Consider the following 14,001-nt stretch of genomic DNA (forward strand, 5'->3'; position numbering starts at 1 on the left):
CTCAGTGGGTGTGAGCCTCACTATTTATTGGCCCCATGGTCTTGCACATGCTCCATAGGGGCCTTGCCCTGACTGGGCACAGGTGGAGTTGATAGCGGCTCACACCCACTTCCTGATGATCAGAGGCACCTGGTCGCTCTGTTCCACTACATTACATATTAAATATTTTGACCAGGTGTTTGGCTTGATTTGGAATAGAAAACTGAATTTCTTAAATGCTTTATAAAACAATAGCATCATTGTTTTAATTGATAATTTAAAATGAAAATTAAAAATTGTCACCTTGTGTAAATTGTTTAATATGCAGAAGCTTTTTCAACGTGGTTAATGAAATAGTATGAGCAGATGCAGAAGAAAGAATACACATTTCCAGCAATATTCCAGGGTTTTTTTTTCTTCCAAGCCTTTGTTTGTTCTGTTGTTTTAAATAGTAATTCTTTTCATGCTGATTTCACTTCATCCTTTATTATCTTGTTCTCATTGTATTGATTAAAACCCTGTTAATGTTGTGAAAAGCTTATATGCCTGCTTGATGTCAGCTTCTTTATTATCTGATAATCTGGTTTACAAAATCCTCCAAGGAATATCTTAAGTGTGATCATGAGTATTAGTACATGGATTATGATAATTTTTTCAAGAAGTACTTTTGGAAGAAATGTTTGGTACTTCTCTTTTGTCTGTTCTGCTGAGGTAGAGGTATTTCAGCCTTTTAAAACTTTATTTAATAATTTCATAATTGAATGGAAAACTAATTCCCTTCTTCAGGACATTCACTAATTTAAAGTATCATTGTATTAGAATTTAAAATATCGATTACTGAAAAAAAAAAAAAGAAGGAAAAAAAAATCTCCTTTTTCTTTAAAAACAGAAGTCTTACCTAATTGGACTTTACTCATTTTTCATGGTAATATTTCTCTTTTCCCTACTGTTGTTTCATCTCTTTGTGGTATAATCAGATTGCCTCGGATCATAATTCTTAATGCTTATCTGAGAATTAAGCTGCATTGGGCTGTGCCTTGCTGTCTGAGTTAGTCAGCATCATTGGTTTCTGGTAAATATAGCTCATCTGTGAGGTGGGAAGCAACTGTGTAAAAGTATTTGTTGTCTGAAGTAACTGTAAGTAGATGAGAGATGAAGTTCTGGGATTGTCAGAACACAATAGAATAATTGAGAAAAAAAAAATTGTGACTCTACCACAGGAAAAGTCTAATGGGAACATTTCCCTCAAGTGAAAATTGAGTGTGTATGAGATTCCGAGCTTGGTTTGGGGTTTGTTTGGGTTTTTTTCTCTCTGTCTGCCTGATAGACAGTAGGAATCATTGCTATTTAATCATATCTTAGTTAATGAATTAGATCATACTTTAGCTATTAGCTGATTTTCCCTGACACATGAACAATGGCATATCTGATAAATTTATAAAGATGTGATCCAGTAAAAGTAATATTTCATGTTTATTAAACCCTATCACATTATATTTGAGCTATAAGTATAATATTCAGAATCAGAAACTGATAAATAATATAGTTATCTTCTACATGCCAGGTGTGACCTGAAAGTAATGTCATTTGAGAAAAATAGGAATAACTCTGTATTATTTAACTTACTGGGCTATACTGAATAATACACATCTTCTGTAAGTGTAGAAAGCAAGGGGAAAAGAGTCTATAAACTGCATGTAGGTGAGTACTTCTTTAAAGTGACTTTATTGACTAATATGACTATATTGACTATATATTACTAATTGACTTTAATTTTGACTTTCAAATGGTTATGGGACATTGAAGGATAAAGCTGTGCATAAGCAAACGTGTCAAGTGCTGCAAAAACAAACTGGAACAACCTGTCATTACGGTGCTGATTCCCAGAAAGAACCAGTTCCCAAATCCAAATAGTGTTAATAGAAGGGATTTATACAGTGATACTGGTGTTTCTGTCAGCCTGCAGTGATCCCCTGTATTCATACTGCCTTCAATAATTTTAATGACAGTTGCAGGATTTTCATGCTTGATCAGTGTCTGTTGAAGCCATCAGGGGTTTTCCTGCTGGCTGAGTAAGGATCAAGCCCTTAGTGACTGGTACTGAGAAAAACAAATGTTATCTGATCCCAGAACAAATAGATTTGTATGGCACATCGATGTGTGGTTAAAGAAGACTGAAGCAGAGTGGAAAAAGGGGACATTTATACTTTTCATAAAGCATTTGTCAAAACAGATTATGTCTTTAGCAGCACTAGTCTGAAAAAGACTACTTCAGGATATTTTATCTGGAAAAGCTATGCTTTTCAGTGAACCAGAATGCCATTTCAGTAGTGTGTCTTACAGCTGTCACAGCATCTGTGAAAGCAGATACTGAAGGGAGAGGTTTCCCCTCGACAGCAGTGGTGTCTGTGTGGTACATGTTTAAATTTACAGTCATATTTGTAAATGCATATGCAAGTACAATTTATGGCATTTATAAGTTGATGTTGTATCAGACAAGTATCACAGCTGCAAGTCTTGTGACAAGCTGTCCAATGTCTGAAAACAATATTGATCCAACAGCTCTATTAAAAGGAGAAATAATTGACTGTCAGTCAGGAAGCCTTTGGCATAGGCTCTTTGCAATGAGAGCTATCTATAAAACTGCTTAAAACAGGCCTTTGCAACTTCTCATCCAATCATTTTTAATAACAGAGCCATGCAGTTAATGTAATGATTTTGATACTTCCAACATTTAATGGTACCACATGCAAGAACAAAGACAATAAATGTGTCTAAATGCTTTGAGAGACTTAAATAACTGTGAATCCACTTAAAGTATTTTCTTGACACCAGAAGCTAAAAAAAACTAATTGAGTGCAGAAAAGTAAGAGAGGGGAAACAGTTTTTAAAGTTACCATGTGGTGATAAGGAATGAGTATGATCTGGGTAAACCAGTGATACAAGTAAATTGAAAATGACTGAGATTGAGATTAGGACAATCTAATGTATCATAAAATTAGTGTTGGGAAGTGGTAAAGTGGAAACTAGTGGGTGGGTAGTTTCATATAGCCTGTCACTTGCCATCTGTTTCTTTGATGCTTTCAATCTTTACTTTCTCTAAAAAGCCCTCGTCAGGCTCAAAAGACCAAAGATTCGGATTTTGTCCTGTCCAGAAGATCAGTAGCAGCTTTCCTTCAAAATGTGACTCCTGCTGTTTTGATAGAGAAGCCACTGTATTCACAACATTTCAGTACACTAATATACTTGATTGGGTTGTTTGTGTCTTTAACTCATACAGGAGATGGCCACTGTTGCAGGATTTCCATCATAGAAATGTATTTTTTTACATTCCACTTGAGGCTGTGTTGACACAACTGAAAGACCTCGAGTGACTGGCAGTGGAGGGAAGGATTTCTGGTAAAATGGAAGTTGATTAGGAGAGCAACAGGAGAGTTGTGGGGACAGAAACGAAGAGCAGCATTTAAAAAATAGCAAAAACCACATCAAAAAGAAAAAAGTTTGGGTTCTACCCCAATTCTTCACACTGTTTCTATATTACCTAGTCACCCCCCAAAAACGTCTCCATACTCATCAAAGTAATTTGGATGTTGAAACTCACAGAAGTTAGAAGTTAATGAAATAATCAGAGTGGAGGGGGTATTTATAGCAAATCCTCAGCAGAAAAACAAATGACCCTAAGAGCTGAATGTTGGAAAAGTGACATAAACCAGAAAGATTGTACTGTGCAAAGTACATCAAGAGTGCTGATTGCCATGGCAGTGGTGGTTTAAGGCAACAAGCCTTATTTAATGTGAAATGTAAAGATCTGAAGTAAACCTTATACTTCAACAAAGTTAGTTTGTCTTTTAATATTAAAAGGCATGGCAGAGAGGAAGAAAACATACACAAATGGTGTTTTTCATGGACTCTTCCAAAAGTTATTATTTTTCTTCCTAATGAATCTTCTAAGAAGGTGTTTTCCATAGGCTTCTCAGAACCAGAAGGTTTTGGAGTTTTTCTTGCCTTGTTTGTTTGCTGGTTTTTTGTTTGGTTGGGTTTTAGTGGGGTTTGTTTGGTTGGTTTTTTGTTTATTTTTTGAAGTAGAGGGGCTTTTTCTTTGGTCTTTGCTTGGGTTTAGGAGGTTTTTTTTAGAGTGCCATTAACACTAAGTTATTTCAGATGCTACAGTGGGGAATTTCATTCTAATACCTTCATCTTATACACCATCTAACTTGTTATCACATGAATGGCAGAACTGTAGACTTCTATTCAAGAATTTTCATTTCCTGTTATTTTCACTTTTCTTCAGAGACCTGATTAAAAGTAGTCTGTGCTGGTCCTTGTTATCTCTTGCATTGCTTTGTTGTGTTGTATTCCCTCTTGCTTTTTTAGCCCTTGGAAATTGATTAATTAAACCTTTAGTGCATAAAGTAATAGGAAACATGAACTGTTTAGTTTCTTCATTAGTGTCTTGTGGGAGACATGTAGCTATGTCTGTGCTGTGCTTAGATAACTTTTATCAGGAATGATTACAGTCACAAGTACAGTTGTACATGGTGACACTGAAAATTACCTTTAAGCACTTGACATGTCTTACAGTGACATTTCAGATCGTGTACTGCTTGGCTACTGATTGTCTCTCCCTGTCTCACACCCCTCCGTGTGGGTTGGGATGCCTGAGTTTGCTGCTCTGCCTGTTTGCTGCAGGGTGACAGCTCTGTGAGCTTTGATGGCCCTTTAGAGTGCCAGTCATGCGAGAAGTGTCTCAGGGCAGACTGCCATAAGGAAAGGTTTGTATGAGCCCTGCTAGTAAATTCCTAAAGAAATTCAGTATATTTTCCACTGAGAAATGCTGCAGGAATTTGACAGAGACTAAGCAGCCCCAGCAGTCTGAGTGGACTGGTGAGAATAAAATACTCTGATTATTTTAAGCATCAATAGACACAGTATCACTGGATCCAGATGTTCAAAACTGATGTCTCAGATCATGAAAGAGGTATCCCCGGGTGTCTGGTGGTGATGAGAGCCTGTGGAGGAGGCATTTTATTTTTATTCTAAGCAGCTGGCAAACTGCATTGTGTAGAGTAAAGCGTGAGCTTCCCACAGGCAATTTCACTGGCCCTTGCTTATTCTCTGCTGCTCTCCAGAGGCAGATGAGATTGCCACCTCTTTGGTGTGGTTGTCTCTGGTATTTTGTTCTCCACCTGCAGCTGTTTGCATTGTCCACTCATTTCAGTATTTCTCCAGGACTGGTTATTACTCCGACTTAATCATGACCAAGTAGTTTTCACCACAGAGGTGAGTTCGAGTGAGTTTTCACACTGCTATGGCAGTGGGTTTGATGGTAGTTTTGGAACAATGTCTCTTTTACTGAATGAAGAGTTCTTGGTAGGGTTTCATGGCCTGTAACTTGGACATGGAACAGACAGAAGTCTCTAGCTCAGTGTGTTTATACGCACACTTCTCCAGCACATCTTCCACAACTGGAAGAGGCAGTGGGGACCTGTCCTGTCAGAGGCCACAGCGCGGGCTTTTCATACTGATCATTTCATACCTCATGCACCTTCTGCCTCCTGCCCACTTTTACATTAATAGTGCTCTTCAGTCTGTTGCTGCTCTGGGCAGTTTCAAGGGATATTGCCTGTTGGATAGTCACCTGGAGGAAGATCAGCCCACGTGATAGCATTCCATGATATTTGAGCATTTTAACCCCTTCCACCTGCAAGAACAGTAAGAAAATAGTGACCATTCTAGGTCATATTTAAAGGTTACTGGGTAGGTTACCTTACAAAATTGACAGGCAAAAACACTGAGAGGAACATAACTTTTGTTCTTGATAAATGTAACCACAGACAGTGCAACTGATGTTCTTAGGTACTGCAGGGTCTCTAAAATAACTGGTAATCTTCAAGAACCACAGAACTATTCTGTGTCTTCATAAAATTGACAGTGGAAGCCAGGAGTCTGTTTCCTCTTCTCCTGCCCTTTTACAGACATCTCTTTAATGTTTGGTTTGGAACATTTGCCACATAACATGGCCTTTGAAGGATCTCCTGGAGAAAAACAGGGATTCTGGTTTAAGATCTGTTCTATATTAACATCTTTTCAGGGCTGTGCTCAAAGTTTCTCACACGATGACCAGTCAGCCGCAGTAATCTTACTTCTCCTACTCTAATTTCCAGCCAGATGATGATTTCCAGCCTGGGCCTCTAATACAAATGGATGCATCTCCTGTACTGGCAGAGCTGAAGTGGCCAGAGATCAGCATATATTAATGCTGCATATGACTAGGCAAACAGACAAAATTAATGCCCTCAAACTAAAAGCTCTTGAGGCTATATGTCTTTATTATCTCACTTGTTACAGTTAAAAAAAAAATTGTATTCTGTCTGATGTTACAGCGTAGAATTTTTTTTATTCCCCATCGTACTGTAAATCCGAGTAAACACTTGTGTTGTTAGTCTTTATGCTGCTGGTTTCTGGTACTAATTCCCTGTCTGCCTCTTCCTGCTAAGTCAGCATCCCCTGGAAATCACCTCACCAGGTAATTGGTGGTGTCAGTCAGCCTTGGGAGAGGGCGGCTCAGCTGAGCAGGAAGCTGCCAGCTGGGCAGTGATTAGGCAAGGGCAATAGCTGCACATTCATTGTGACAGCTGAAAAACTACCCAGCTGTTAGCATTTGCCTTTTTAGATTCTCCTTTTTTTATTCCTATAGAAGAATAAAAGACATCAAAAACTGCCACATAGACTAGCTAGCTATTAAAGTTTCTTTTTCTGCCATCTCCAGCTGTCGAGACGTTGTGTGAGAGGTGCATAACCAGATTATAATAATTTTCCCTTTCACTGAAAAGAGAAACTGGAAAATTCAGAACTCCAGCAGGAGTCTTTCTGCCTTGGTTGATGCTGTCTGGATGGGGAGATAAGGACCACATAGGAGTACAAAAAGTTAATTATCATTTAATGGGAGTTGGACAGCAAGGTGTTTGCAATTGCTACTGGGGCTAAAAATTCACAGTTACTGTGCCAGCCCTGCCAGGGGCCCTTTCTAACTTCTCCCACACGGTGCTGTCCTGGCAGCTCCCACCACTAGACTTGGGTGCAAGAGTGGAGCACCAGTGGTGTAGGCAAACCTGGGGTTTCTGTGTTCCTGTCTTCTGTCAGATAAAGGCTATGGATGCTGTGCCAGGTATGGGGGAAACAAAAGCACATTAAAGATCTTTGATGTATTAACAAATAAATGATTTATTTCAGTGCTTGTGCAGACAGGCTTTTACACCAAGATCCATATGTTGTGTCCTTGGGAAGGGAACCTCTTGTGAACTGTATCAACAGAACACCACCCTTAGCTTCCCCAGTTCAGTCTGTGGTACTGGATTTGCCTTCTGTCTTAGCAAGTTACTAGCAGAAGATGTGTGTCTAACGATCAGCATTGGTTTCTGGATAAGTCACTCTTCATTTATGTTTGTGACACACTGACATGTTCAATTCAAGGCAAAATAAAAAATTCTTCTGGAAGCATTTTCAAATGTGACAATCCTAAATAGAGCATGAACTGACCTTTGAAGTTCTCCTTTAGACTGCTAGAGTGACTCCCTTGGCTAGGGGATCACTATATGCAACTAGAGTATCCATGAAATATTTTTCCCATTATTTACTTATTTTTATATTGGAGTGTGTGTCACAAAGTATATTTAGAACATACTGATTGTTTGGGTTTGGGTTCATTCATTTGCCTAGGAAATGCTGAAAGCAATTAAGTTTTAATCAGCATTTTGACATATTTTGTGCCATCCATGGCTCTGTAGCAACTTAATCTTTTAAAAATATATTTAGAAATGCACTGACTAAACCATTATGTAGCTCTACTGACTCTTTATAAAAGGAAGACGTTTAAGAAAATGTCATCCATAGAAATAGTGACCAATTCTGCCAAAAGAGAATGCTGGAGATTTTTCTCACTGCACTTAAATATGGCAGAGAAAAAAATAAAAACTTGATATGTACTACATTCATGACAGAAATTCTGAAAATAATGCATTTTTTAAACTTGTTTATTTTACAAATTCACAATATGCCTAATTCACTGCCTATATGGTTTTCTTTGGCCAGGTCTGGAAGATTCATAGACTTTGAAGCTTCCTTTTCATGTCACAGTACTGCAGAAATCTGTTCTGGATTTATTTTTGTATTGTAATCCACCAAAATCATCTTGCAATATATTGCATTTCAGATTCTGTGCAACTTGCTACTCGTTTATAAGATAAATGGGAAATATCATGAACCAGTGATGGTCCTGCTTTAATGTGCTTTTCAGATTGAGGTCTTCTCTTGGAATTTCACTAGATTACATAATACTAGTTACAACAGTGGTTATAATATAGAAATAATTTTTTAAATTCTATTAATTCTTTACAGATTTTTTAATTGGTTTTAAGTAGAAAACCAACATTATTTTAGATACAACTATTTGAGATACATTAGTAGTGACTAGTATCTTCATAAAAGTAGTTATTATTTCCCTGTAAACTGAAATTATTTTGGTACTGGTCTGGAATATCAAACAAGTTTAAGTACTGTGGCTTTTCCCTTCCTTTCTGAAGCATACAAAAGGAGTTTTGTTTCTGACTCAGATTTCTGACTGAAAATTAATGCAACTTGTAGTGAGTATCAGCCTAGGAAAATTTTAAAATACAATGACAAATAAATTACAAAAAGAAAGCAAGATAAAGGAATGCAGCTAGTAGGAAGGCTTAGTGTCATACCTGGCCTCCTTTTGCTCTCCTCTCCTAGTGGTAGCATCTATCTGTCTCTTCTGAAGAGTGCATTTGTCATCTTACCAGGCATTTGGGACAATGAAGCTTCTGAAAAAATAACTGAGTGAAAATAAGTTGCAAAACATTTTCAGTGCTTTACTGACTTTGCTTTGGTTGAGACAAGTGATCCACATGTAAGTTTGCACAGCTCACAGAGCCTGAAACCACCTGTTAAAAATCCCCCAAATGCCCTGACAATTTTTTGGGTTGAGATCTCTGCTGTAATTTCTTGAGCTGGATTTTGGGTGCCCTTGGAAGAAAAACTGTAGAAACTTGCAATGTGATTGATACATTTGCTAAATCTTTCACCTGAGCCTTAGGTTTCCATTTCAAGACTTCAGAAAGAAAACTCCCTGAAAGGAGGTTGGAGCCAAGTGGGGGTTGGTCTCTTTTCCCAGGCAACTCTCAGCAAGACAAGAGGGCACGGTCTCAAGTTGTGCTGGGGGAGGTTTAGGTTGGACATTAGAAAGAATTTCTTTACCAAGAGAGTGATCAGACATTGGAATGGGCTGCCCAGGGAAGTAGTGGATTCTCCGTCCCTGGAGATATTTAAAAAGAGACTGGATGTGGCACTCAGTGCCATGGTCTGGTAACTGCAGCGGTAGTGGATCAAGGGTTGGACTTGATGATCTCTGAGGTCCCTTCCAACCCAAGCCAAGTCTATGATTCTATGAAAACCCTAAACTTTATAACTGAAAAGCAAATAGATGCTCAGCACTGACTTAATGGCTGAAGAGCAAATAGGTACCTAGCAGTGATTTTTTAAATATTGGATTTTTTGATGACCCCAGTAATAGAACTGGTGAAGAGCCTGAAAAATGAGTTGGGAGCACTGCATGTGTTGTCTCCTGCATGGGCAGAGATCAGTGTTTTACTGTGTCTGGTTATTAAGTTTTACTGAGCTATTACACTTATTTATTGCATATTATTTTCTAGGGCACCTTATGTCATTTATAAATGCATTCATTGTTTATAATCCTTGACACAGAAGTCTTTTTCCATTTCACCATATGCCTTCATCTGTTCAGGTTTCTTATTTACAATATGTTTTGTTAGACAGTCTACAATACTTAGGAAAAAACCCAAAACAAAACACTTTTTTCTTTTTTTTTTTTTTTTTTCTAAGAGCAAGAAACTGCATTAAAAAACCAAAGTCTACTTTTCCTGGTCAAAATGAAACACCATGAAACCTCTCATTCTGTATGTTGAGAGCTATGCTCAGTTTCTTCCAGGCTCTTGAAATGTCTCTTCAGGAGGCAACTGCAGAGCTGTGGGTGCTGGACTCTGATCTTAAAGATAGTGTTAAGCCAGGAGCAATTCCATGGCTGCTCCAGTTACCATGAGGGAATATACAAAACTCACCTGTTTCCTTGTTCCCGAAGATGAAATACATGAGAGAATATTAAAATGGCTGAAAGTTGTGTGAAAAAATAGTGGAAAAAAAAGCACTGTGAACAAAAAGCACTTGTGAAAAAAAGCACTGGAACTGCAATTCTTGGGTTCTACCTCTTATTGTAATGAGCTTGTCAGTTCTGACATAAAGCATCCAACTGAGACAAACCCACAAATCTGCCCTCATTATTTACCACATTTGCCAGAAATATGTTGATGCCTTTTTTTTAACTAGCTGTCCCAACTTGATAAAAGCTGTTTTAAGTAGTTACATAGATGCAACATGGATGTTTCTCTATACTTTTCTTGCATTAAAAGTTAAGAATGGAAGTTTACAGTTTTCAAACCATCTTAAGCAGGAAGAATCATCCATCCATTCTAGAAAACATTGTTGTGTGCAGAAAACCTCTCAATGGCAGTGCTTGGAAATTTTTTGGTTAAGAAATGCAGTACATCTGAATGTTCTGACACATTGTGTTGAAACCAGCAGATGTTGTGGTGGAGTGCAAGTCGGGGATTTATTAGGTTTTCTGCCAAGTTTGGCTGATGCCTTGCTGCAGAAAAAGAGATGGTTTGTTGAGAAATTTAATAGAATTTTTAGATTTCTTATTTTTTCTGGTGAGCTTCATTTGCCAGTAGTGTCTTATGTCATCTCTTTTAATCTGGGTGATGTGGAAAAAAGCTGGTGATTTTAATCTTGAAGTCAGCAGTGTGCCCCAAAGACAATGCCTCTTTCCTGGGTGAGTAACCAGTCTGTAGGTGTAAGCTCTTCAGTCTCTAGGGAACAGCTTTCCAGACATGATGTCTGCAGTGCTCACCTTGGTCTTATTTTCTGTAATACCTGACCCGTTTATTTTCGCTATTTGGAAAAATTCTAACCCATGGTAGATGGAAGTGCAGACAGGTTGTAAGCCAGGTGTGGTTTTCTCTTCATCTTTGTTGTCATCAACTGTAAAAAGCACTTTAAGTTTGCTCTTAAAATGAGATGCACAGCTCCCATAAAACTTGCGTTCTGTTTCTGTTGTACAAATACTGTAGCAAAGTGGGATTGTGTGCATCTTTGCAGCACCCTGATTTCATTATGTCATTGATTTTGTCTGCAGATTAGAAACATTTCTCCATTGCAGTTTTGGGCAATCATTTTCATCAGAGTAGTCCTGTGAAGCCTCATCTCATCTCCTTCCTTTTGCTCTACCAAGTTCTCCTTCCACTCACAGCACTCAGATAAGCTGAGTCACTTTAGTGCTTTATGGACTGGGAAAAAGGAAATCCATAGCATACCAGTGGGGAGCATTTGGCAGATGCTAGGTCCTTCAGAAATGAGACAATATAAGTCTGCCACTAGGTAAAATACTGGGTATATTTTTTGGTGGTTTAGAATTCCACAGTGCGTTCAGCTCAAGGCCAGGCAGCCAAAGGTGGTGTGTGGTTACAAGCTGTGACATTTAGGAAGAACACAAATGTGCTCTTTATTTGTAGCTTTTACTCTGCTTTTAAAGTTTTGTGACTTGTTTTCATTTTCTGTGCGTGGCAAAAATCTGAAAAAAATGTGTTAATATAGCTAATGGGGAAATGATTGTGATGGTTTCTTAATTTCATTATATTGGTTAAACTTCAGTTATAGATACTTGACCTTTTGAAGAAATGTTAATAACTGATGACTTATCACTATGAAATACAGATGGGTTTCCTTGGTTTTTTGTTTTGCTTTGTTTTTAATACTATGAGTCACATTTTAACTCAGGAAGAATACCTAATTTTCATGGCTGTGAAAGTGCTACCTGATTACTGCAGTAAGTGACACTGTTTGTGTCAAAGGAAAAATTAAATTTTTATTTATACCTGTGTGTGTGTTTAATGCCATTTACAACTGGAAATAACAAAGACATTCCAGTACCTAGTAAGTGTATTTATATCTAACATTCATGATAATAATATGCTGGTCTCTTATTCACCTAGAATGCTCCTGAGAGTTGGCTAACGTTTCTTTAATTTCATAGAAGTTTTCTGAATAATGCTGCTGGAAATTTCAAGGGGAAAAAACCTCACCTTTTTGTTTTGAAACTTTGTTAGACTTTTCAGCCTAAATCTCAACCAGCATTAGTTTCTAGTGGGGATTTAGCAATAAATGTGCTTTTCTCTATTCTCAGCACAAAACCTGAGATTAGCTTTCCTGTGAAGGATCTCTAGGTCTTAATTAAAACTGAAGTTCCTTGTCTTGGTAAGTGTGCCTGGACAAGCAATGCCTAAGTATCCTACTCTAATAAAATCTCAGATATTAAGGAGGTTATACTGTTTCTAGTACTTTGAACTCAAAGCCTATGCTGCATATATGCAATATTTTAAGTTAATAAACAATAGCACTGGAGAAGGAACAGTTAGATTCGGAGAATGTTGTCTTAAATATAGGGAATATTTTCTCATCCTCATTGGTTTTTGTAATGTCTTTAAACATGATGCACAGTGAAACACTGGTACAGTGATATGTGTAATGGAGCTATTAATGAGCTAATGGACCAGCTTCTTGCAAGAAACAGCTTTACAAACTTAAGCAGAACTGGACCAAAGGATTTTTAAGGTTTTGTAGTGAGGTCACCAAAGGCTTCTGAATGATTTCTTACACAGATACTCTGTACATACTTCTCTTCTCTTCTCTTCTCTTCTCTTCTCTTCTCTTCTCTTCTCTTCTCTTCTCTTCTCTTCTCTTCTCTTCTCTTGATAAAATTATATCTGCTACCTGTTATATTATATTAGCATTGACTTACAGATGCTCATGGTTATTTTTTGTATTTCTCTCCCCTCACCTTAGTGGAATCGGTCGAAATTGGCCCTGGGCCTCTGGCGGCAGCAGCATTTTGGCAGAATTTGGAACTTTGCATCTGGAGTTCATACATTTGAGCCATCTGTCTGGAAACCCTGTCTTTGCTGAAAAGGTTAGACTGCTCAGTCAAAATCATGTTGTAAAAGATATATCACCTGTTGGGAAACTAATATCTCTGCAGGGAGATTTGGATTTTCCTCAGTTGTAAGCATTTGTCACAGGAGAGATGTTTCTCTAGTCACCTTGCCATGTTTTTCTATTATGAAGTCAAAAATCTGTTCCAAAATAATTTATCTTCTTCATCTTCTTGTGTATAGCATTTACCCAACCCCATAAAATGCATTATTTCTCTTAACAGTCTAAATTAGTGTTGCAGTAAACAATCTAACCATAGATCTTTCTTCAGTACCTTACCTGAATGGGGTGAAAAAAAATATTGATGTTTTATATTGGCAATAATAGAGGATACCTATAGAAAGCAAAGTACCATGGATACCCTCTGTGACTTCAGCAAGTTTAGCTTTTAAAATGTTGTATAACCTCATTGCTATCAGTGAGATCAGAAAACCCTTCCATTGCATTTATATATATAATGTATATATATATAATTTTATATAATGTGCTCTTAACTTCCTCTGGAAGAAGGCAAAACCAAAAAACATCCTTTCACAAAATAGTTGTGCTTATTCTTCCAAACTTCAGTAAAGTTTTCTTCTGGATATTTTTTTTTCATGTGAGGCCTGGTAAATTAACTCTCCTCTTTTCTCCCAAGAATTTTGCTTTGATTTTTAGTACATAAATAATCCATGGAATCTGTTATTTATAATACATTATCAGATTTGGTTTGTTTGGTTTTTTTTTTCCTACCTATTAAAACTTTGGCTTTTTTGGTTTTGTATTACTTTGTATTACACAATACATCCAACTGGCTCATATTAGGTAAGACTGGTATTATCTATCAAAAATCAAGTTAATAGTAATACTTCAAATGTTTGGCAGTAGCTTTAAAAGCAA

The 14,001-nt window shown here is 37.4% G+C and overlaps 1 protein-coding gene across 2 annotated transcripts in view; it reads left to right on the top strand.

Annotated features, from left to right (window-relative positions):
* The window catches only part of MAN1A1 (mannosidase alpha class 1A member 1), a 136,544-nt gene that overhangs the window by 96,594 nt on the left and 25,949 nt on the right, over positions 1 to 14,001 (top strand). For both annotated transcript variants that reach the window (XM_030447126.1, XM_030447127.1), the window contains one exon: positions 12,976 to 13,099. In XM_030447126.1, coding sequence (XP_030302986.1) covers positions 12,976 to 13,099 — 124 coding nt within the window. The remainder of the gene's footprint in view (positions 1 to 12,975; positions 13,100 to 14,001) is intronic.

Source organism: Calypte anna, chromosome 3, assembly GCF_003957555.1.
Source record: "Calypte anna isolate BGI_N300 chromosome 3, bCalAnn1_v1.p, whole genome shotgun sequence".
NCBI lineage: Eukaryota > Metazoa > Chordata > Aves > Apodiformes > Trochilidae > Calypte > Calypte anna.